At 35.4% G+C, this 25,387-nt stretch overlaps 2 protein-coding genes across 2 annotated transcripts; both read left to right on the forward strand.

The window, feature by feature from the left end:
* Window positions 1–340: 340 nt before the first annotated feature.
* LOC132157564 (collagen alpha-1(IX) chain-like) lies at window positions 341–6,077 on the forward strand. The gene is made up of 6 exons (XM_059566933.1): window positions 341–1,116; window positions 1,308–1,375; window positions 1,714–1,797; window positions 1,871–2,003; window positions 4,159–4,555; window positions 5,976–6,077. The coding sequence occupies exons 1-6, from the start codon at window positions 1,106–1,108 to the stop codon at window positions 6,075–6,077; spliced, it is 795 nt and encodes a 264-aa protein (XP_059422916.1). The 5' UTR covers window positions 341–1,105.
* A 250-nt stretch (window positions 6,078–6,327) lies between these two features.
* On the forward strand, window positions 6,328–23,949 carry col9a1b (collagen, type IX, alpha 1b). Its single transcript, XM_059565852.1, has 32 exons — window positions 6,328–6,487; window positions 6,871–6,927; window positions 7,023–7,058; window positions 7,153–7,215; window positions 7,736–7,789; window positions 8,471–8,506; window positions 8,774–8,797; window positions 8,904–8,957; window positions 9,613–9,666; window positions 10,070–10,105; window positions 10,299–10,355; window positions 10,553–10,606; window positions 11,170–11,223; window positions 11,333–11,386; window positions 12,107–12,160; window positions 12,325–12,378; window positions 12,648–12,701; window positions 12,906–12,959; window positions 13,051–13,104; window positions 13,780–13,824; window positions 14,674–14,727; window positions 14,802–14,855; window positions 14,963–15,016; window positions 17,799–17,870; window positions 18,464–18,499; window positions 18,686–18,730; window positions 18,854–18,886; window positions 19,102–19,248; window positions 19,957–20,011; window positions 22,410–22,598; window positions 23,052–23,129; window positions 23,729–23,949. Exons 1-32 carry the CDS (start codon window positions 6,413–6,415, stop codon window positions 23,932–23,934), a joined length of 2,046 nt encoding a protein of 681 aa, XP_059421835.1. The 5' UTR covers window positions 6,328–6,412; the 3' UTR covers window positions 23,935–23,949.
* The last annotated feature ends 1,438 nt before the right edge of the window (window positions 23,950–25,387 follow it).

The following is a 25,387-nucleotide window of genomic DNA, read 5'->3' on the forward strand; positions in this document are numbered from 1 at the left end:
GGTTAAAAAGACCGTCATTAGGAGTGAGACAATCCTGTACTTTCTGTTGTGTTCTTTCAAACCTTTTATTCACACGCACATTTAGCAGATGATTTTACTGATCTGCTATCCCACATAAGAAGGAAGCAAATGTCATGAAACTGCCAAAAAAAGAAAAGTCATAAGTTCTTGAAGGAGCCTGTGGGTACACCATATGTGCTGCCATATGACTCTCCCTCTCTCTCTCTCTCTCTCTCTCTCTCTCTCTCTCTCTCTCTCTCTCTCACTCTCACAATGCAATAAGAACATTTCTATAAGCACAGTCAGGTTTAATTTAAAAAATGCTGAAATGGAGCAAATCCTGTCAAATTGTGATCCTCCTAGTTTGTTTTGCATATTGTTTACGTCTGTGGTGGCAATTACCAGCAACACTTGTGGGCAAACTTTCAGTTATGTATCCTGTAAAAGATGTTCTTTGGATGCCAGAGCAAAATAGGGATCCCAGTGCAATATTAATATTTAATTTTGTGGTCATAAATTATTGCACAGATCTCCTATTTTGCAAGTCATCAATTATGCATATTATTTAAAGTATTTATTGTTATTGCAATGTAGTGTTTCGAACCAGAAGAAGACACAACATTTACTGGATAATAGAACACAAACAGCCAGTCAGGTGTGGCGACCATTTGTGTACCTCTGCAGGCAATTTGTGAAACTAGACCAATATGAAAATTTTCCATCCTCATCTGAGACATCTGTGACATTCTATTCAGCCTGGATGTTACCAAGGGAACTGCTGTGTTTTAAAGCAATTGATTGTCAACAGGATTTTCACAGTTAAAATTCAAATAGCTAATCTGGTCTCAACCATCAGACGTTCATCAATAATTCTAAAAGTACAAGATGTCACACTTTATCTTTGATCATCATTAATTGAAATAAAGGACCAGTTCCCTCCTCTAGGACTAATGAGTAGCAGCATCATGTTTGGGGTTGTCAGCTGGTCCTCACCTTACTGGACAGCTGCAGATCATGTTCAGTTAGTTGGTTTGGTGACATCTGGGAGGGCTCTTCAGATCAGAAGCCTCCTGTGTGAGACCAACATCTGTGGGAATCCGGAAAAATGATCTGGAGGTAATGCACAACATGCTTCTTTAATTTTTGCATGTATTGGATATTTCAAGAGGTTCATTCAAATAACTTTAGTTATAATTGGATACCTAAATGCACAAATGTATTTATTTACATTATATTTATATGTTTGATACATACTTAAAAAAAGTTATTGCTGAATCACAGACAATTCATATACTTTTATTTTCTAGGGAAGTTTGTCTCTACCTTTTGTGTAATGTGATCAAACGATGCTTCTGCACTGGTCTTCATGCACACAGTAAGTACCTTCAATATAAATGATTTAGAGCTAGACGTGATTTTGGTGGGTTTCTGGTTTGGTATAAAATAAGATTTCAGAACATTAAGATTTTAGCCAGACTTGGGGGAAAAATGTGAAAACAATAAAATGCGAGAACTCAAAGGAGACAAGGTGGCTCAGCTTTTCAAACACAGGGTGATTGTATTGCTCACACAGTCAACACAGATCTCCCACAAGCAATGTGTGTTCATCAAACTCACAAACACAGGGAGGAGGAGTGAAGAAACAAAGGGAAAGACTGAGCAAAGCAATAAAGGTTTCATTTGTTATTTAACAATAATGCAATTTTTTCAAAGTCATGCCATTTTCCAGTATGAGTCACCTGCAGATGGACCAAACTCTGTGTCCTCAAAATAAAGATGAGAATGGCCAATTTCCAGGTAAACATCTAAAAAACATTACATAAATTTGGACGAACTATTAATGTTGTTCCTAACTTATAATATCCCATAGGATTTTACATAATGACTCAGTTCAACATTGCGGAGTTGGCCAGGAGAGGGACGGTGAAGAAGGTGCCTGGAACAACATCTCAGCATATTGCATATAAGATTGGCCCAGAGTTCAACTTCAGGATAAACACCAGGTAAACACCTCTAACAGAGACCCTCCACCGGGGGGAACAGTGAGATATCCCAAAAGGGAAACTAGAAGCTGTTTAACCTGAATGGTGATTTTGTGTGGTAACAGTAGCGTTTGCATGACATATTCATTTTGGATAAAGCTATATTTAAAGTCAGCTTCCAAGAATATATGTGCTTTATAAGAAAAGCCAATTAAATATTGCAAAAGGTTTGATTAATATAAGGACTTGGAACAGCTTCAAATATGACTGCGAGTGTGATTTTGATTTACTTACAATAGTGCAATAGACAAGAAGTTAATTTATATAAAATATTGCCAGTTACACTACAATCAAAGTCAAAGAATAATCAATATGAGTGTCTCTGAACATCACAATTGCTTTCCTGAATTAATAAGTGATTTTGAATGGATGAGCAAATGATTACTCAATCATAGACATTATATCAGGACTCTATGAACAACTGCCTTGCTAATTACATTTGAGAAATAGAATTGGTGTGGTAGACATGGAATAGTAAATATATATATATATATATATATATATATATATATATATATATATATATATATATATATATATATATATATATATATATATATATATATATATATATATATATATATATATATATATATATATATTATTATTTTTTAGACATTTGGTGTGTTCAGGTTTACAGCACAGCCAGCAGTCAGAGTAGCTTATAAGACTCACCAAACTGACGGTTTAGTGCAGTGGTCCACAACCTTTTTAGCTCCAAGGATCCTCACTGGAGTGGCAATACAGTAAAATAATTATATAAAAATATTGTAAGTAATTTAAATAAATTAATTCCACAATTCCAATAAATAAATGTCCTGCATGGTTTACAATTTTTATTACCAATGACTTTACATTACTTTTCTAGTCTGTGATAACATTATTATTTACTCACACATAGCAATTTCTTACCTAATAAAATATTAGAGAGCTTGACTACATTTATATAAATACTTAAAAACGTGTCATTAATTATGACAGAAATATGATTCCTGTTCAAATTTTAATTTTAGTTGTGTTAGCTTATTTTAAACCTGATGTTGTCTTTAAATAATTTTAATTTCTGTGGAAGTGTGCTGAGGCCCCCTAGCGGGCCTTAGGCCCCTGATTGAGAGCCACTGTTCTATTGCTTTCCCCAGTGATACAGACTCGGTGTTTGCAATTTCTCCCTTATCAAAAAATCTCTAACCCAGTCACCAGGGCAACGCTTGCAAATGACTTGTACTGTTGACATGTGGCGACATCTACTGGGCATTGATGGAACCTCCTCTGTCCATGGTGCTGAATTAGAAAACAAAATAATTGGCATAATTATTATTATAATATTTTAAATGAATAACAAACCAATACAAAAATATTGCATCATTCCATGGATCATTGCAGCAGTATTTTAAAAATTTCACATTTTTTGAAGACTGAGACATAATATGGTACATGATTACAATAATCATTCAGTGCCATGGTGTGGTATTGCAATATCACAATTCCATTAGAACCACTACAGTGCTTTTTGTAGATAGTAACCATGCTAATAATGTTCAGCTTGGTATGTTTCAATGTCATCTAAATATTGTAAAATATGTTATTGACGATAAGTCCAGATATCATTTCTGTTCGTAATCTGGTTTGATTTATTCAGAATGAGCTTTATTGCCAGGTATGTTCACACATACGAGGAATTTGTTTTCGTGACAGAGCTCCGCAGTGCAACATAACAGCGACAGAACAAAAAACACAATAAGGAATAAAAATACAAAAAAATACAAATAAGTGGGTAAGGATTGACAATATACAAATTGACAATGTATGGCAGGTATATTAAAATGAGCATTTATGTATGTACATGTATATTATGTGGAAAAGTTTTAACTGTACGCTAAGTATGTGTGTTGGATAAATAAGTGTATGTGTATATAAATATAAATATAAGTAGTGTAGTGTGTTCCATGTATGTACATGTATATTATGTGCAAAAGATTTAAGTGTACGCTAAGTATGTGTGTTGGATAAAAAGTGTAGTGTACATAAATATAAATAGTGTAGTGTGTCCCACAGTTATTATCAGCTGTTCATAAGATTATCAGCTGTCCATTCTTGATATTGTTCCTTCAATCAGATCTGCATTTCCCATGGGGCTGCCTGAGGAATTTGCATTTTCTGCAACCTATCGAATGAGTGGAAATACACAGAGTAAGAGTTGGAATTTGTGGCAACTGCAAGATCTGAATGGAAACGAACAGCTTGCAGTCAGACTCAACGGGGAGGCCCTGTCTGTGGAGTTCTCCTACAGAACCCAAGAGAACAGACAGATGACGGCTTTATTCCCTTACCAAACCCTCCTCTTCAATTCTCAGTGGCACGAGATTTTATTGCTTGTCAAAAAAGGTTCTGTGAGCCTGATAACAGACTGTACAGCAACAGATTCACAGCAGCTGGCACCTAGAAGACAAGTAAACCTAGATGGATTCACGCATATTGGAAAACTGAGGGACAATTCAGCAGTAGCTGTACCGGTAAACTTTTCTTTCTTATCCATATTTACACATTTACAAGTATATTTATGTGTTTCCATAAGGCCTTCCATTACTGATTTAGTACCCTGATATTTAAATCTTCCTCATAGCCCTTTAAAATATACAATATGTCCAAAACATCATGTTATAGGCACATTTTCTTCTTGAGGTCACAAGGCTCAGTAGCAGACTGTCTCTTTAAATGGATTTGGATTTTGCCGAATACATTTCAGCAGATACGTGGGAATTCTAGCAGTGAGGTTCTAGTCGGACAACTGGCCTGCTTAAAAAGTCAGATTTTTTCCTCACAGCAATATAATTTGCAACGTCTAGTTAGATGGGAACAAAACATCTGCACTTCTCTTTCTTTTAGCCTTATTAGAACTTGTATGTCATAAAATCAACAGTCTTTAAGGTCAATATTTTTAGAAATATACATTTTGCTCTATATTTTTGGTAGAATTATTTATGTAGCTGTTTAGAAACTTCATTGGATATAATTTGCAAGTTTGCGGGTAACTGGTGCATTAAAGCATATTTTGGCCACAATTTTTTTATTTATTATTTTCAATGTACACTGCCATTCAAACATTTGATTCCTATAAGTGTTTTTGAAAGAGTAAAGACTTCCATCAAGGCTGCATTCGATCTAAAATACACTAAAAACAGTATTATTGTGAAATATTCCTTATTATCCTATTATCCTAATTCCATATTCCTATGCTGGCAAAGCTGAATTTTCAGCAGCCATTACACCAGTCTTCAGTGACATTTGATCCTTCAGAAATCCTTTTAATTTACATTTATTCTTATTGTCAATGTTGAAAACAGCCTTGCAGCTTAATATTTTTGTAGAAACCATGATACATTTTTCTCAGGATTCTTTAATGAACAGGAAGTTGAAGAGAACAGCATTTATTTGTGAAACAGAAATCATTTGTTACATTATAAATGTTTTTACTGCCACTTTTGATCAATTTAATTCTTCCTTGCTGAATGAAAGAAAACTTGAAAAAAAAAAAAAAAAACTTTCTGACCCCAATTTTTTAAACGGTAGTGTAAAAACTTAGCATGTATATTCATATTGACAGGCACAAGGTTTGTGTCTTCCTTAAAGTAATGATCTCAGTAACTTTTGTGTAACTTTTGAATTAACTGTCACTGAATGATATATTCACATATTATGAGCTCAATCTACCACTACCATCAACAAGAAAACTCATTTAAATTCATTGTTCTGCAAAAATAATTTTCAACTAAAAGAACAAACATTAAAAAAAAACATTATTTTTTTTAACAAAAAAATTAATCAATCTCTTTTTGAACATTACGCATTTTTGAACATAATAAGCCAATGATAAACAAGTCAATATACCCCACAGGCTCACATTATCATGATGCTTTTTGATGGTTGTTTCAGTTTGAGCTGCAGTCGATGCTGATACACTGCGACTTATTAAACATCCCGCAGAGAGACACATGCGGCGACCTTCCTGCAAGGAGGGAGGTGAGACATGTCTAACATCACAATTTTAATCAAAGAAACTACAGCTCTACTATTTCCCAGCATTCCCACTCTGTCTCCCAAAGACCAGTTAATGTTTGTTAACAAAGGTCAAATGTCACCGTCTAGTAAAATTTCCCGCTGTCTATTCGAATGTCTGCCGGACTCCTCCTCTTATTGTGCCACTGTCCTCCAATAACAGACCCAGAACAAACCACCTCATGCATATGTAAAAGCACTCTGTGGTTATGGTCTCCCTTGAGTTCAGATAGCTGAAAGGGGATTTAGTTGGGTTTCTTGGTCGGGGGATCTGTCAGCCCAACTGATCCCAGAAAACAGTCTTCAGGGAAATTATGGCTCACGCTGCAGGAGTGCGCGGGCCCCTTTTACTGATTTTGTTGGAGATAACCATCATTTGCACGGCACAGGTAAATGCAACCCTTCTTTGTTCTTTTTCTTTTAGATATCTGAAGCAGAGTTTCAGGTAAGCACTTGTATTTTCAGCATATGTGAGAGAAAGAAACTATATGCATTCATGAATAGAATCACAAATGTAGTAAGATACTGTAGGCTGCACTGCATTTTTGCTTCTGTATGACTCATATGTTGTAAGATGCAAATGCACACCTGTTGCACGGCAGGTGTTTGAACTGTTTTCTAAAACTTTTTTTGCATGCTTAAACTTAAAATGATTTGTGGTATATTTTTACATTTTAGTTTTCATATTGCATGAATTTGTATTAATGCATGTAAAACATGTGACCTTACTGTAGGAATATGACAGCATTGTTTACTTACTGTTTTTGAACAGAGGGCTGGAGCCGGCCCTCCTGGTCCTCCCGGTGTGCCAGGAGTAGATGGTATTGATGTGAGTTGAATTTTTTAAAATGTGAATATAATTTAAAATATAAAGCAATTCAGTGACCAAAACATTATGCATTATGGAACATGTTTTTCTTGCAGGGCGAGAGAGGTGACCCCGGTGAAGATGGTTCGGCTGTAAATATCAGTGTTCTTGTGTCATACATTGATATTATAATTTGCTACATTTAGGATATTGTTGCCTCTTACACACTGTCATTTGAAACCAAAGGGTCCTGATGGAGATCTTGGAAAACCAGGTTCTGCTGGACTTCCTGGACTACCTGGAGCAGATGTAAGAAAACGCATTAAAACATCTTTTGGATTCTCTTTATAACGTTAAAATTGACATAGCATTCTATGGGAAAACAAACCTCAGTTGCGCAGAGTTCAGTCAATAGTGGGCGGCACTCATAGACGGGTCAAAAATGCAGGGAATTTCTCATGCTGGACTGAAGCAAAGTCCAACATACAACAGGGTTTTTGTCTAAGCACGGACACCCGAAGCCTGGATTTAATTAAAGTGGATTACCTATGAAAATGGAAGTAGGGGTCAAGAAAATATCCACACTGGTTTGAGACGAAAGGTCTTCTAAAGGTGTTGAATGACAGGTGTTTTTGTTTTGGCATCAAATTCTGTGCCTAATTAAGTAGTCACTGGTTAATGGTCAATTTTTGAAACTTCAGCTTGCAAAGTGACCAAACAAAGTTTCATGCATCAAACCCTGCCCTAAAACATCCTTTTCAATTAAAATCTGTTCTCGTTTGCTGTTGTAAGAGGTAATAATGTAACATTTCCCCTCTGTGTTCTTCAGGGATTGACTGGCCCCATAGGAGAACTAGGCCCCGATGGCCTCCCAGGACAAAAGGTGAGCGTTTAATGAGCTTCTCAGTTTTCTGCTTCAGTAGGGACCAGAGCTCAAATCAGTGTTCTACTGACTGGCCTAGCAGAGGGAATTATAAGTATTTTCCCATGACCACTAGATCCTAATCCTGTCTGTGTGCTCAATGATCTGTGCAGCCAGAAGTCAGATTCACTCACTCAACGATGCTCAAACATAGTACCTAACTCTGCCTGTGAAGATTCTCTTTATGTGAGGCTTTATGTGACTTTCAGAACAGTAATTGTGCAGCAATGTGATTTTCTGAGACTTTCAGAACAGTAATTATATATATATATATACAAGTTGTGTCCCAAATTATGCAATATGCACTTTGTACTCAACTGTCTAGTGTTTGAATTATATAAGGTTATTTTGTCATCCAACATTGGAGTCTGATAGCTCCTCCACCTCCAGTACATAATTAAAGATACGAGTGCATTAAGTGTCCAACATTTTACACGTCGTTTTTTTGGTTTATTAAGTGCATCATTGTTGCATTGAAGTGCACTTTGTCTTTTTGCCTGAACACACTAATCACACTGTTTATACTAAAAACAACATAGAATAGTGTGAATTGGGACACACTTTTATACAGTATATAAAATGTAATTATGTATAATTAAATGATGTTTAAGTCTAAAAAGTGACTTTGTGTAATTATAACAGGGAGAACCTGGCAATCCGGGACCCAGAGGAGGGGCGGTAAGCCTAATCTTGCTATCTTTCGAAGTCTTTGAAGCCCTTGTATTTAATAAAAACACAATTGAGCAGATAAGTAGTTGTAAACAGACTTAAAGCTGATATGTACCCAACACTGCATTGTTGCCTTAATGCTGATAGCTGCTAATGAATCAAAAGAAACCTACTTTTTGTATGTTACATATTACATATATATAAATTATTTTTGCATAAACATAACTCAGAAATGGGAAAACAATATAATTAGATACATCTTTTCTGTCTTTTTAGGGTGTTGGACCTGATGGACCGATTGTAAGTGACTTTTGTTTTGATATGATAACTAAAAAAGCAGTGTGTGGAGTTGGATTTTTGTTGGGTGGTGGAAACAAAGGTTTAAATCTGATACTTGTTTGCACAGGGACCACCAGGACCAGGAGGACTTCCGGGTGAGCAGGGAAAAGTGGGACCCCCTGTAAGTGACTCCTCTGATTGGTCTCTGGGTTTTTCCTTGTTATTTGTTAATGATGTAAACAAGCAGCAACAAGTAGTCTTTCCTTTATTTTTATACTTGATTTTACTGATTTCTAGGTGAAATACAAATCAAATGGGTTCTTCACCATGTTCACTCAAATAGTGCCATTGCAAGAAATAGATTTTATGATATATATATATATATATATATATATATATATACACACAAAAACTATAAAAAAAACTTAAACAAATAAATAATACTTAAAAATCAACCTTTTTTCAATAAAAATACCCATTTATTTTGTATTAATGATGTATAGTTTTAAATATTTAAATATGCATTTTTCAAATTTCACACTGTCCATAAAAAAAGAAAAGAAAAACGATGTAGTTAATTGTGAAGGCACAGAGCTGAACCTTGAACCTACTTCCTCTCATGCCAGGCAAAGTTATGAGATATTTTAGTTTCATAAAGAACTTAAAGTTTCATTTTAGTTTCATTTTATTTAGCTATTTATTTTGTGGTGAACTTTTACTGTAGTATTTCTCTCAAACTTGGTATTTTGTAATTTTATTTAAAAAGTGAGCAATCTAAATTCTTACAGTTAAAGATTATTCTTACATCAATTAAAGTGCTTTTCTCTGTATAACAGGGAGCCATGGGAGTGAGAGGGCCACAGGGACCCCGTGGACCAACAGGCCCCCGTGTGAGTATTGCTGTGATGTTTCAAGAGTTACACAAGGGCAGAGACTTTTCATCCGTTTCTTATCTTGGGAGAAAAATATGAATCATGACTTATCATGAATTATCCTGACTTGATTATGTTACACAAACAAAAAGTCATTTAAAAAAGTCTGATAATAGTAGAAATAAATATTATGTTAGATAATATGATTATAAGGTAGATAATATAAGGTAAAAACTGTACATTTTCAGTTTTAAATGTATGACTGAGACATCAGTATACACAGACTAATTAGGAACATCATGCAGAGCAGCAGTTATAATTATGGAACAACAGGGTGTCCAAATTGCTTCCTTAATCAACTAATTGCCCTTTATTTCCTTCAAAATGGGTGCAAACGGTTCTAAAGTGAATCTGTTTACAGGGTGCTGCAGGGATGCTGGGTGGAACAATGGAACTGGTAAGAGGAAATTTGACTAGTGCTCCATCAAACCATTTGTTGCAAACCATATGAAAGCCATATTGTTTTCAACATCCACATTGACATATGTTGTGATAAACAATGTGTTTTAGTATTGTTCTCCAAGACGACTATTAGATATGGCTGGACTGAGTGACATAAAATGACCCTAAATTGTTTTTCTGATGTTAAGTGCTCTGACGCATGTCCACATGGTGCTCCTGGTCATCCTGGTTTGCCTGGAATGAAGGTGAGTTTTCCTGTAAATAGTATTTCAAAAGGAATTGATATAAATCAACATATAGTAAAATGTAATGGTTATTAATTATAATAAGTTAAAGTAAATACAATATAAATTATACAGTAAAAATATACATTTTAAAATATTACAATTTTTTTTTCTTCTTCTTAAATAATATGTTTTATAAACTGTCCTTCTACTGTCAGGGTCATAAAGGGGTGAAAGGAGAAGCAGGAGAGCCTGGTAAACAAGGACACAAAGTAAGAACTTTGTACAAAAATTGTACAAAATGTTTCATAAACTTTACAAAGCAGGAACGAGAAGCATCTGGGTTTTGTGTGCATGTGTGTTTGAATGCATGTGTTTGAGGTCAGCATGTGTCATGAAGTTCTGCAGAGTGAATTTGAAAATGAATTAAGCAATAGGTCTGTTGTAATGGGAAAACATTGCGTTCAAGACATTTTTTCTCCAACTGTGACATTTTCAAGATTATTACGGAGCTTCATTTTTAATTAAGGACTGATGTTTGGGCTGTATTAAGGCGCAGGATGTATTTAAATACTGTCTATTAAAGTCGCGTATAAGAATTACACTCCACTGGTGCATGAAGAATAATGAGGGATTTGAGTGTTGTAAGAATAAGTTAGTGTGGTGACATTTAATTCACTATTGTCCTCCAGAATCAGCATTTTTACACATCATTTACCTCAATCAAAACTTTGCAGTTCATTTTACAGTATTAAGCTGTCTGTCTGTTCATCGATCTACTCATTGTGTATTTTGAGTATTTCAGTGTCTTAAATAGCTTTCTTTCTCTTTTTAGGGAGAGGAGGGAGATCAGGGGGCATCTGGAGAGGTCGGAGCTCAAGGCCCAATTGTATGTGCTTTTCCTGTTTATTTGAGCAATCCACACTAAATGACTAAACTGATCTAGTATCTATATCTTGGTCTGGTATTAAAGTCTTGTTTTGATTATGTGCTCTCAGGGATCGCAGGGAATTCGAGGTGCTACTGGTATGATTGGCTCCAAAGGAGAAACGGTAAGATTACGATTAAACAGTCGAGGAATATAATATTTTGCCTGTACTTTTTCAAATATTCAGGTAGCTCTAGTTTATGTCACCACATAGTAAAAGCATGTTGCATAAGGGAGAGGGACATTCTCATTCTAGCGAGCATTTGATTGGACATATATTAATATACAGCATAGTGCATACAATATGAGAAATAATTTTTGTCCATTTCCATGGAAAGGAAAGATTAAATTTGTAAATGCATTTATAGAATCTAAAACGTATAATCAATTTTTTTTATTTTATGGGTTTACTATTTAGATACTCAAAATGCTACTAATTAAAGAAACAGTTCACCCGAGCATGTTGTTCCAAACCTGCATGAGTTTCTTTATGTTAAACATAAAATATATTTTGAAGAACCAAACAGTTGTTGGTCCCTACTGATTTTGGGAAAGAAATACTATGGAACTCAATAGGGACCATTAACTGTTTGATTACCAGCATTCTTCAAAATATATATTTTTTATGTTCAACATAAGAAAGAAACTCATGATGACAAAATGTTCATTTTTGGGAGAACTATCCCTTTTTTATACAAAAAAAAGAAACGTAGAGTAGCATTAGATGGTACGCTGCAGCACTGCAACCAACATAAAAAGCTGATAATGGAGAAAAAAATATATAATACAAAACACAGAAAATAAATAAATCTGAAAATAAGTAATATGTTGTTATTTTTTACAGGGGCCTCGAGGTGTTGATGGGGACCCTGGACCTCAGGGTGTTGCAGGAGCCACGGTAAGTTCTTTAATCTTCTAATCTAAAGCTGTAAACAATCATGAAACAGGAAAGCAGTCTGTTTCAGCAGTGGGCATGACTTGAAGTTGATGTCCTGAGCCTTGGGTGTAAATAAACAAATCAATATTAGCAGACATCTGTGATGTGTGCTTCTTTTTATCAAGGGTGATCGAGGCCAAAGAGGATTAATGGGAGAAACTGGCCCTAAAGGCGAACAGGTATGTGCATAATTATAATTATAACAACAAAAATCACACAAGAGGTTTTTGTTTATTAAATTAGCATTTGAGAAGTTGCCCATGATAAAATAGATCCTAAATGGGATTTAGGCAAGTAGGATATGATGCAGGATCAGCATCCTTGTTAGTCCTGGAATAATATTCAAACACCCGACCAACGTTAATCCAAGAACATGCCCTATTTGGCTATATGGTAATATGCATCGATTTATATTAATCAGATTTAATGTAATGATATCTTTCTGCAGGGACCTCCAGGGACAAGAGGCAACACTGGTCTTCCAGGGTCAAAAGGAGACAGTGTATGTGGTTTACCATACAAATAAACTTTCGCTTTAATGAAAATGTGGGAAAATGTGGCTGGTACCAAGATACGGTGATGGTGTCAGATGGTAACAACATGAAAAATATGGCATTATGGTACTTTTTGTCAGAGTAGATAAAAGGATTTACTTAAAGACTTGCTTGTATGCATCCAAACAGCACCAATCTGTGTCTTTCTCCAGGGTTTGCCAGGTGTGGATGGACGTGAGGGAATTCCTGGCATGCCAGGTGCCAAGGTATTTCAAAATCTGGCTTTCGTCATTCAAACATGGCCATGTAAAAAGAGTGACAGTGGTAATAATGGCGTTTTTAAATAACTTATTACAGGGTGCTGCTGGAAAACCTGGAAGCCCTGGGGAAGTTGGCCTTCAAGGACTACCTGTAAGTCTTAATGTAGAAATAAAGAAATGCATTCAATATATGAAAACCCATAATGACTGTGAAGAAGGTCAAGAACAAGGGAACCAAATTGCCAGGGAATAATAAAGTTTAAATACAGCGTGCAAATGTTCAAAGGTTTGAGCTCAGTAAGGTTTTTATGTGCTTATTTAAATATTTCACCTTATTACTGCATTTTTGATCAAATAAATGCAGACTTGGTTAGCATTCTTTCAAAACCTTAAAAAGTTCACTTTAAATGGTAATGTATTCTAACTTTCATCTTCGTTCTACAGGATGCAGCACAATGAGTCACTTTTATTTTATCCTCATCAGACATGCATAATTGAATTCTGAATTTTTTGTTACAATCTCATGTTCAACCTGTCTCCTTTAAAGCTATTAGGCAGATCAAAATGTCAATAATTTATTTTGATTTCAAATTTGTGCTGCATTTCATGGCAGGGCAAGATTATAAAAGACTTCAGACTTTATCCAGCATGATGTCAGGTTTTCATGACTAATTCACATCATCATTAATTTTCAGACTGTTCAAATCAATCCCTTGGATTTGTCTTTGACCTAACAAAACAAAGACAAGGCATTTTACTTCCTTCAGGAGGTGTAGCCTTGACAACTGCATTTTGATATTTAGTGACTTTTATTTCATGTCTGCAGGGTTTACCAGGAAGCCCAGGACCAAAAGGTGGAGGTGGAGAGAAGGTGAGAGAAGTTTGTTAAATTTATCTGTGCTCGGTGCAAAGTCATCACATTTTTAACACCCTGAACTGAAGTACAAATTTTCCATATGTCTCAGAACCACATGCTGTTAAAGCTGAAGCTGCTATTTTTATTTTAAGATGTTTTCTCCCATCTCAGGCTTTATATTTAAAGAAAAATTGTAGGTTGGTATTAGCATTATGCCAATATTAACATTCTGGCTGATACAGAGACTCTGATAATTATTTAAAAGTTATGGCTGATAACTGAAAAATGGCTGATATTAAAATACTTTTTGTCTAAAAACATTAATAAAACACTTAAATCTAAAATCAACCATTTGAAGTGCAAAAGTGGATTTTGGCATCACAAAGTTATAATATATGGTATATAATCATTTTGAAATTTGTTAAGGATTACATTTAAGTGTTATTTTATCATTTAAAATATTAGTTTTTTTAAAGATTTTAAAGATTAGTGTGATTAAGACAACAGATTTTTAAATAGGCATAAATTAGCGTGGAAAACAAAATATCCAATATCAGCTTATCCAACATTTGCCAATAAAAAAATAAAAAAATTGTATTATCAGCCAATAACTGATATAATAGCAATGTATTGCACATCCCAAGTTGTTTTTTTTTCCTGAAATGTGTGACACTGTGGCTCATTTAGCATTGTTTGTTTCAGTGGCCCAAAACAGAAACATTATTTTTTTTTCATTATTTTAGCAATTTTCAATTTGATGCCATTTTAAGCTACTTTAAAACTTTAAGCTACTATGTCACACACAATCCTACTCTGCCTGTAGGTTATTATGAACACTATATGATATACTTGCTCTAATTACAGGGTAATGCAGGACAACCGGGCCTCATCGGTACTATGGGATCTGTAGGTAAACAGGTAGGTAAACCATCCAATGACTGTGCCATTAGTGTGCAGGAATAGATTATCTGACACTAAATGTCTCTGTTCAGGGAGAACGTGGAGAACAAGGAGAATTTGGACCCATTGGGCCTATTGGACAACCTGTGAGTACCTAATGCAGTATGAATAACAGCTAATGTACAGGCTGGATGTGTCTGTATTTACTCACTCAGGAATATTTCCCAAATGATGATTGTTTCCTTCTGTTTAGGGAGACCGAGGAGAGCAGGGGCCACCTGGGCCGTTGGGAAAACCAGGAGCCAGAGTAAGTGCAGAATCTGTTTAATGATATGGTTGTGATTTCAAAGCAAGCATCTTCCGTACTTTACTTTCATCATGCAAATTACTGAACAAAGTAAAAGAGCTTGCCTGTAGAGACATGGGGGTCCTAAAGTTGCCTTTGTTGCTCAGAGGTTTCTCATTGAGGCTCAGCATAACACCCAGTTTTAGATGTTTCTCCTTAAAAAGAAATAAAAAGAGACACAAATTATATCAAATATTTGTTAGCTGTACAATTGATGTGGATAGTTTAGTTCAAATGATTTGCTTCTGAAAAAGTTTGAGAAATGTTGGAGTTCAAATTGAAAGGTCAGATTTTATGTCCAAGAAGTAGTAGACATGTTCCACATGGTTATATATGTCTTAACGTTTTATCTACACTGCAAAAATTATTGATCTCAATCAGTATTGTTTGCCTTTTGTCTTTTTATCATAACATCCATAAATCAAATTCATTTTGACTGCGAAGTGAAATATTATTATTATTATTTTATTTTTAGCATCATTGGTAAATTGTTGTTTCTTGTTTTAAGCATGAAATATACTAAACTTATTTATTTCTAAAAAGTTTTGCTTGTCAAGTAAATTCCTCTTGTATTAAGAATGTTTAGATATTTAGTTACTGGAAAATGAGACAAACATACTGAATAAGAAAATGATTTTGTGCTGTGTTAGAGAAACTACTTACATTAAAGAGATCTCATTTACAGTTTTTCTTTCCTGAAAGCTGGCAGCAAACCCAAGGTTCAAAACAAGTCCTAGGCAGTACTGCATTTAAATGAGTCTATTATCCCTGTGTTCAAAGAGAAAGCAAGTCGTTTTGACATCCACTAAACTCAATCGCTTTTACTTATTTAGAAGGTTTGGTGCGCAGTGAATTAAAAAAACTTCTCAATAATAGTCTTTTAGGGGGATTCATGACTTTTATATTATGCTGATTTGAGGGTCAAACCAAGGCAAATATTCATAGTACAGAAATGCAGACACTGCGGGTAAGAAGGGAAACATCATGCTGTGGCCCATGGAAGAGATTGGAGCCAGCGGTCTCTCTCTTGAATGGGATTTCACAGTAAAGAGTAAACAGACAAAAGAATGTCTCACAGCAGTGTCTCTCAAATGGCCTTCTGTTCCCCTGCCATTCCCATGAGCACACACTTATCTACACACACAAACACTCACCATCACACCTCAAATATTTAAACATGATTAGGTCAATATTTTAAATAATTTGTTACTTTAGAATATTAAAAAAAAAAACACACACAGGGTTTCAGCATTTTTTACAAAGTTAAAAAGGGAAAATGAAATTGAACACACAATGTCTTTTAGTAGCAACAGCTCAAAGTTTGAAAATACAACTTTCTATAGATCTCCTATACAAAAAAAACAACAACAAAAAAGTGCATAAAGTGATGTTTTTCATGTTTATATATATATATATATATATATATATATATATATATATATATATATATATATATATATATATATATATATATATGTGTCTTGTTTTCCATTTGCATTTACATGAGAAAATGACATGGAATAAGCAGTCTTGTCTCATGAGAAATTGATCAAAATGAAGTGAGTTTATGATTATAAGAAAAACAAATATTTTCCAGTGGGCTCATTGCATAACCATTTCCAATAACAATTGTTACATTTCTTAGAAAACAAGACTTTATTTATTCCTTTTGTATCCCAAGTAAATGTATCTTGATTTAAGCATGTTTAGATATTTGGTAACGAAACATTTTAGATAACAAAAATACAGAGGAAGAATATTTAATGCCACAACTTGAATTTGACACTTTCTACTTAAGGCCTTAAAGCTGCAGTAGGTAACTTTTGTAAAAATGTATTTTTTTTTTTACATATTTGTTAAACCTGTCATTAAGTCCTGACAGTAGAATATGAGACAGATAATCTGTGAAAAAAATCAAGGTCCTCTGGTCCATCCCAGTGGTCATATTGCCATTTGCAGAAATACACCGCTCCCGGTAAGAAACAACCAATCAGAGCTGCCGTCCGTAACTTTTTTGTGCTCAAAATTTTCAAAATATACATAATAAGCGAGTACACCATGAATCCATTTTCCAAACCGTGTTTGTAGCTTGTCCTGAATCACTAGGGTGGACCTATAATAAGTGTTTATATTCGGACTATTTTAGATTGCTTCGGGGGTACTGCGGCGGAGTAACCTGGTACCTTTGTGATTCTTCACAGACATAAACAGAAAGAACTAGCTCCGGCTACAATCTTCTTCCGCAAGACGCAAGCAGTTCTATTTATTAACCGCTAGAGCGCCAAAAGTTACCGACTGCAGCTTTAATTGGTGGAATTAAGACTTTTTAATAATCTCAGAAACCGTGAAATATCATCTCATGACACAACTTTAAAATGTGGCATTTACAAACATGTATTCAAATGTACAAATATATATCGAAATGCTACTGTAGGTTGAATCAGCCGTGCAGGAAACACTGGTGTACATCCACATACCACATTTATCAGCATTTGCCACTTTGTCCTGACCTTGCTTTTTCTCAGACCGCACTCTCTTTTTAAAAATGTATGAGAGTGTTTTTGCAGGCGAACTAAAGGATTCTGTGGTCTTTGCTCTTTATTGACAAAGGTATTTGAACCTTTCCCATCTGTTTGGAAATCCTGCAGTGGGTCAGGATGGAATAAAAAAAGACATCAACTAGAATTTTATAATAAATCCCAGACTCAGACTGCATGTCATGTTACATTGCTTGTCTTTTCAGGGTCCTAAAGGTGACTTGGGCTTGCCTGGACTTCCTGGACCACCGGGCCTGCCAGGAATAAAAGGAGATAGGGTGAGGATGTCCCTGCCTACCACATTTGAAGAGATTTTTTGCTATTTCAAAATATCCCAAAATAATCTCTTTAAATTGCTCTTAACTTTTTTTAACTTGATTTTGTTCCATGGTGAATTGATAAAAACCTGTGCACCCTGAGCAGTCAGGAAATCTGATAGGTGTTTGTATCCCCAATTTAATATTTATTAAGGAACAGCAAAGTGTACTTTGAGTTCTGCTACATAAATATCCATGTAACCATTACAAAACAAATCTTAAAAAAAACAGCTAACCTCTTTATATTCTCTGTTCTTGCTCAATTAGACAGTGAGGGGTACTTTTCTAGCCTTTAAGGCACTGCAATTAGTATGTGCTCCCATTGGTGTTTTAAAGTTTAAAAAGCTTTGAAATTACAATGAGGCTTTTGAAAATCAAATTAGACCATTTTGGACTCAATGACTTCCTTAGAGCATTAAAAAAAAGGAACTTGAGCACCTCTAACAGATGTAGGATTTATAGAAAGAGCAAAATGCTGAACATACATTATTGGAAGACACATACTTTCAGTTAAATATTCAAGGGAATTAATTTCTGAATGTGATATTACACAGGGTGAAGCAGGAGAACCTGGACCAAAGGGAGAACAGGTAAGAGCATGATCCACATTATCAGCAGATACTGCATTGCAGAACTAAACTGAATACATCGGATACCTTAAAAACTAACTTAAGAAAGACTCAATTTATAACCAAAACTATCCATTCAAGATGCTTTACAATAACAACCTATACATATGAATTGATCTCCCTCACTGTGATGTGTTATTATTTTAGGGCGCTCAAGGTGACGAGGGATCACCAGGAGACAAGGGAGATGTTGTGAGTAGCTCTGAACTGCATAGCTAAAAAAAAAATAAGAAGAAGAATGCAGAAAGCTGATGTACACTGAGATTTTTGAGATATTGTAGTGCACTTTATTTCTCTGGCTGTTTCTACACTTAGGGTGACCCTGGCCAACCAGGAGCTAAAGGCGAAGTGAGTTTTTGATCAGTATTCTTTCTTGAATATTTATTAATTTTTGATGACGTTCTATTAGGCGGTTGGCTCTGATTTCAGATATGCGTGAAAATATTCTTTGGCTTTATCTCAGCTCACTCTAGCCCTCAGATATGACACTGTATTGAAACACTATATGAAGACACTAGTATTACATCTATATATGTACACTTACATCTCTGGTGTAAATTCAGGTTGGTAACCAGGGGGATCCGGGTAATAGAGGACCAGAGGGTGCCCGTGGGCAGCCCGGCATTGAGGGGCCTCCTGGTAGTGCTGGACCACGTGGCATGCAGGGGAACAGAGGAGCTCCAGGACCTCGTGGCACTCAGGGACCAGCGGTATGTTATCAACCTTTCTAAGACAGAGGGATTAGCAATTACAATTCATAAGCCAAGACTGTCTATGGTTATATAAAAAAAAATCACCCAAATCTCAACTTTTCAATCGACATGGTTATATTGCTATTCTCTTAGCTTATTCAATGTGTTTTTATTATGACATTTTTAAATCTATATTATTCACATGTTCACATTTTGACACCATGATCAGAGAAAAAAATATTTGTATAGGTACAGGGTTCATACAGTCACTGGAAACTTTTAAACATCATGAAATTTAAAAATATTCTGTAGGTGTCTATATTGACTATAATTTTATTCGGTTATGCTCAAGTCAAAACCTTTTTTTTTAATTTGCTAAAAATGCTGTTTGTGAGTGCAATCATTAAATTAATATCATTACCGGTAATCCTTATCCAGTAATCATGAATGACAGGAAAGTTTTAATAACTAAAAATGTAGTTGCCAAAAACCCTGTGGAAACCCTGTAGTTTTTTTTTTTTTAGCATTTTTGTTGTACATATTACATTCAGAAAGGTATATCAAGAAAACAGTACAGCATTTAAAAACGCTTAATTCCAATTAAAAAAAAAAATTTCTTTGTTATTTTCTGAGGCAGAGCTAATTAGTGGTCTGAAATGAGATGAAATTATCAGAATACAGTCAGAATTTGTGTGATTTTCTTCCAAAAAACTCCTGTGTTTACAGGGTAAAGAACCAAGTGATCAACACATCAGACAAGTGTGCATGCGCGTTATGCAGGGTAAGTCTGGAAGCAAAGATTTTTATCATTTCAGAAATAAAAGTAATTTCCCTTTTAAGCATGCAGAGCTGCGCTTTTGCCATCAGAGAATCTGAACTTTCCAGGCAGAAGAACACAGGCACGAATCACTGAAGTAAAGAGTGAGATGAATAGAAGGAAAATTTGTGTTTTGTTTCAAAGATTCTTTTTGATTCCACTCTGATGAGCAGAGACACTTTACTGAAGTTAGCCATCAGTTCAGCGTCTCTAAGTCCTCTGGAGCGCACGCCGCCGATTCCCTCATGACTTTTTCATTCACATTTCACTGAAAGATTCATTTTCGTTTCAGCTGATCTGCACTTTTGCCTCATGGTGATGAGTTTCCTCCTTCAGCCTCTGCTTTCCTCCACCGAACCCTCCCTGAAAAAGCTCAGTCAAGCATCATGCTGCATACATTTTTGGGATGTTTTCTAACTGAAAGTTGAAATTTACTGTACCCATGCTCTTGATCAATGGCTCAGGGTCTGGGATTGGATTCTTTGCATCATGAATAAATCGTTCTGCCCTTTTATCCCTTCACACAATGGAAAAGGAAGTTATAAAAATGGCAGCAATGCTCTTCCTTTATGCTCAATTTCCTATAGCAAATTGAAAACGTACTAGAACACCATTCAAAGGATGAATGAGGACAAATGAAAGGAGTGGGCTTTAACAGCATTCGGCGACACAGCTTTTAGTGAATGTTGAAAGCTGGTGAATTATCTGCTTATTCACATCAAAATATTAGAGCTATGAGAGCTAAAATAAAATTAGTCTAGGGTCTCATTTTTTTTCCAAAACATAAAGCAACTTACAATGTGTGCAAAAAAAAAAGTTAGAAATGTGGCTTCTTTAGTATTGCACCTGATTTGACACATTTACACTTTCAGCACTGATCCAAAGTGATATACATAAGGTACACATTTTAGCCTAAATTACAGTACTGAAGGTGTTAAGTATGAAACAACTGCAGTGCTATAATGTTAAGGGCAAAAGAATTAAGTCATGAACAATCTTAATAATTAATTAGGCCTAATCACGCGCTTTGTAGGCTACTACATACTAGTGTCTAGATTCGTAAAAAAAAAATCACAAATCGTTTGTTTTCAGTCAGTGCTTCAGAGCGCTTATAATTAACGACAAGTCAAGCAATTTCATGAAACGAGGCTTATGTCATATCGTTTATTACTTACGTTAATAAAAACATTTTATTTACGCACAGCAGATGTCATCAGTGGGCCGAGTTTCTTACCACAAATATAGTGGATCTACGTAGCGACATTTCCACAGTAATGAATGCTATTAATGCTTGTTTGTTGAATCTGACACTCAAGTGATCCTCCAAAAAAAAAAAAAAAAAAATTCTTACCCTCATATCGTTTCAAAACCATATCACTTTCTTTTTGTCTGTGGAAAAAATATACATTTAAAAAAATAAAATCAGGATTTATTTATGTTTGGTCTACACGATGGACTTCGATGATAATCAAAACTGTTTGGTTATAAATGCTCAAAATATCTTTATGTATATAATACCTATATGTTACACACATAACCATGGGTTTACAACTGTACCGTGTGAAATATATATAACATAGCATAATGTAATGTAGCATAATTTCCAAATAACGTTGAGGCTGTAAAAAGCACATGAATGAGGCAAGCAGTGAAGCACTTACATTTCTCATTGGTTGTTTACTGTTAAACAACTGGTCATAACATTTCAGCATTTCATGGATTTCTAATAAACCAGGATTAAAAAGATCTTAATTATTATTTAAATGAAGATTCACCTTATATTCTAAATGCATGTTTTAGATCTTATTTTGAACAATTTGTTGGTACATGAATTGAACTCGTAATGTTTTGTTCAAATATCATAACTGGATCTTCCAGTGAAATTACAGATTTCTCTCTGGTGATGTATGCAGGATTTATCCAATCATATAATCCGTTTAAACCCCACCCCTGTAACCTCACAGTCGTCTGCCCCATTTGGGAGTGCAATTCCTTTTTTTACTTCCAATTAGCAACCGATGCATAGAACAGTCCCTGGCCTGCATTTTTTCTGTTTTTGATAATCCATTTCCCATAAATGTACATCATAATAATGGAAGAAAAGATCTGTGGCTATTTATGTTTCACTGTCTCTTTAAGTGTATTGTAAAGTGAAGGAATCATGAAAACAGAACAGGAAGTCCTCAAGGGGGCGCCCTTACATTAGTACAGAAACACAGTAGACAAAACCACAAAACGGTTGTTGTGCAGTGGTAGATGACTCTAATAAGTGAGTGCAACTGCAAAATCAATGGATAAATGAAATAAAAATGAGCAAGGGGCTGTTCACACTCATTAGTGCATTTGGTCTTTGGTTTTTCAGAGCAGCTGGCCCAGTTGGCTGCCAGTCTGAGGAGACCAGAGTCTGGAGCGGTCGGACTGCCAGGCAGACCAGGTCCCCCTGGTCCTCCCGGACCCCAAGGCGACAGCGGCTTCCCTGGGCATGCTGGTGCAAGAGGTCTCCCGGGACTCAAAGGGCCTCTGGGACTGTTGGGTGTCAAGGGGCTAAAAGGTGAGTCATTATGGGACTGTGTGTTCAGACTGCTTTACTAGAGCAGGGTATCCCAAATGGGAGTTCATGAATTGATGAAAAGCTAATAATTCAATTGAATGCAAATGTAAAATAAATATGAATAAAAACTTAATAAAAAATATCAAATATTTGTTTACTTGCATGTGATAATTAACCAACATCAGAGCAGTGATATTTAAGTTTCATTCAGAAACTAATAGCTTTTTATCAATATTTTGAATCACTGTTTTTTAGTTTTAGGTCCAGTTTAAGTTTTAGTTATAACCCTGCATGCAGAAAACATGTGTGAAGTTAACTTATTTATTTTTTTTATATTAACTTAAATTTTGGGGTGTACAAATAAAGTTTGGAACCCCCTGAACCAGAGTCATGGGTGTATAGGCAAAGCCATGTCAGTATTTCTATTACTGAACTAATGTGTGTGTGTTGCAGGTGAGATGGGAGACAGAGGGGACAGGGGACCTACAAGTCGGGGACCCAAAGGCATGCCAGGACCTCCTGGACTACCAGGTCAGTTCTGACTCAATCTCATATCCTACTTCCTCTTGTCAAAGAAAATCATAGTATTATTGCATAAATGGAAGGGGCGTTAATGAATATCATCTGCAAACCAATTTAGTCTGAAACAACTCAATTTATTTCTAAAATGATGTTAGAGATATATTTAGCTCCATCCTGGTAATAGACTTTTGAAAGCAAAGTTAAATTGGTGTTAAATGAAGCTGTCAGATGTCTGATGAATTGGAGGTATATGAAGTCTTCTGTTGTCTTTGTATCTGTGTCATTGGCACTTACTGTCATTTGAATGGAGCTGTCTGAAACAGGAGTTTTTCAGCTTTATATTTGTAAGCCTTTATTTCTATGGCAAAAAACAAGCATTCATATAATTCAGTTAAATGTGACAAGACAATGAAAAATACAAAAAAAAAAAAAAAAGCCATAACAGTGGTTATTTGACTTCTATGACTCTCAAATCTCATTCCCATTTTTGTCCATGTGGAAATGCAAATGATTATGACCTTTAGCTTTGGCCTTTTGCAGTCTAAATGAGAGATTTTAATGGGAAACGTAGTGAGCTTGAAGATGACTGACCCGTTTCTGTCTTTCAGGTGAACCTGGAAAACCAGGCTACGGTCAAGATGGGCGTGATGGAGAACGGGGTCCACCTGGTACCCCGGGTCAGCCGGGCGTTCCTGGACCACCTGGTTCAGCCGGACCACCCGGTTACTGCGATCCTTCAGCCTGTAATCTGAGCGCAGGTGCCGCCCACCAGTCCCTCAAAGACTCAAGCATGAAGGGACCAGGCGGAAACTAAGAACCTCACTGCATAGACATTCAGAGAGACTCCGTTACAGCTCGAAGAAGAGCACAAAACGTCATCGCCTTTGCAGATAGTTTTACAGCTGTAATGCCTAAAACACTTTACCAATTCCTGTGTACAGAAAATGGCAACATTTCTCAAATCCCAAATAAATGATAATTTTCTTTTTTTGCCCACCTCAACCTGCTGGTGCAAATGAACTTTCACAGAACTTATTGTCCATCTAATGTTCTCCTGAAAGCCATTTCCTGTAGACTTTAGAAATGTGTTTTTTCTCAGCTCATACTAAATCTGCTCTAGGAAGTAAACCAGCATCAACGTAGACTTCAGACCAGAGGCCTTTTTAATTTCTGTGTGCCAAAGATAAACCTGCCAGAAATATTGACGGTGCTGGAAGTTCATAACCAAAACCGCTGCAAAATACCTGCTGTCAGAAACAAAAACAAAAAAGAGAGAGGATATATATATATAGACCTGCTGCAATGTATTATTTACATCTATGTAAATGATTTAAATGTGGTTTTGCAAGAAATTCACTTCCCCTGCTAAATAACATTGGTGTGACTTATTGTTCCAGGATTGTAGATGCATGACCCTTTTGTGACATTTACACACAAGAGAAATGCAGATGTGTCGTTTCATGGTATTTCTATTTATTTTACATAGGTGTTCAATGACGATGAAGTTTGTACAGAGATCCAAGGGAAACACATTTAAATAAAAATGTGATGTGTTTATAGGAATTCAAAATAAATGTAGGTCTCAAACATTCTTATGCCTTTTTCCCTTTCAAGTAACACTTCCTTGTTGAATAGCCCGGCTGCACTTATCACAGCTTTTTCCACACTCTTTCTCACTTGAAGAACTCATTACATGCCAGAGCATAAATGTTGGCACAAAGACATTTTGATTGCCCTTTTAGATACTAATTCAGAGATGCAGGCAAACCGAAGTCAGCAATAATCAGAAGCGAAATCAAATGAGGGAGATAAGTGAGAATTACGTACATAAAATGCAATTCACTTCAAATTAAAAATTAAAACATCAGTACAGCCAGACAATGGTTAAGCATTAAGTTAATGCATGTTGAATTAATTTGAATGTTAATTAAAAAAAAGAAATTTAATTAATATATAAAGTGGCCTCAAAGAGCAGTTGGACACTATAGGCATGCCATTGAATTAGAAAACAAACATTTCACAAAACAAAGTTATGTTTTAAACAATAATTAATTTAAAGGAACAGTTGAGCCAACAATGAAAAAGTGCTTAAAATGTACTTATCCATGACATAGATGAGTTTTTCTTCATCAGAACAAATTTGGAGAAGTTTAGCATTATATCGCTTCCTCACCAATGAATCCTCTGCAGTGAATGGGTGCCGTCATAATGAGAGTCCAAACAGCTGATAAATACATCCCAATAATCTACAAGTAATTAACATCTTG

The sequence above is a fragment of the Carassius carassius genome, chromosome 14, assembly GCF_963082965.1.
Source record: "Carassius carassius chromosome 14, fCarCar2.1, whole genome shotgun sequence".
Lineage (NCBI taxonomy): Eukaryota > Metazoa > Chordata > Actinopteri > Cypriniformes > Cyprinidae > Carassius > Carassius carassius.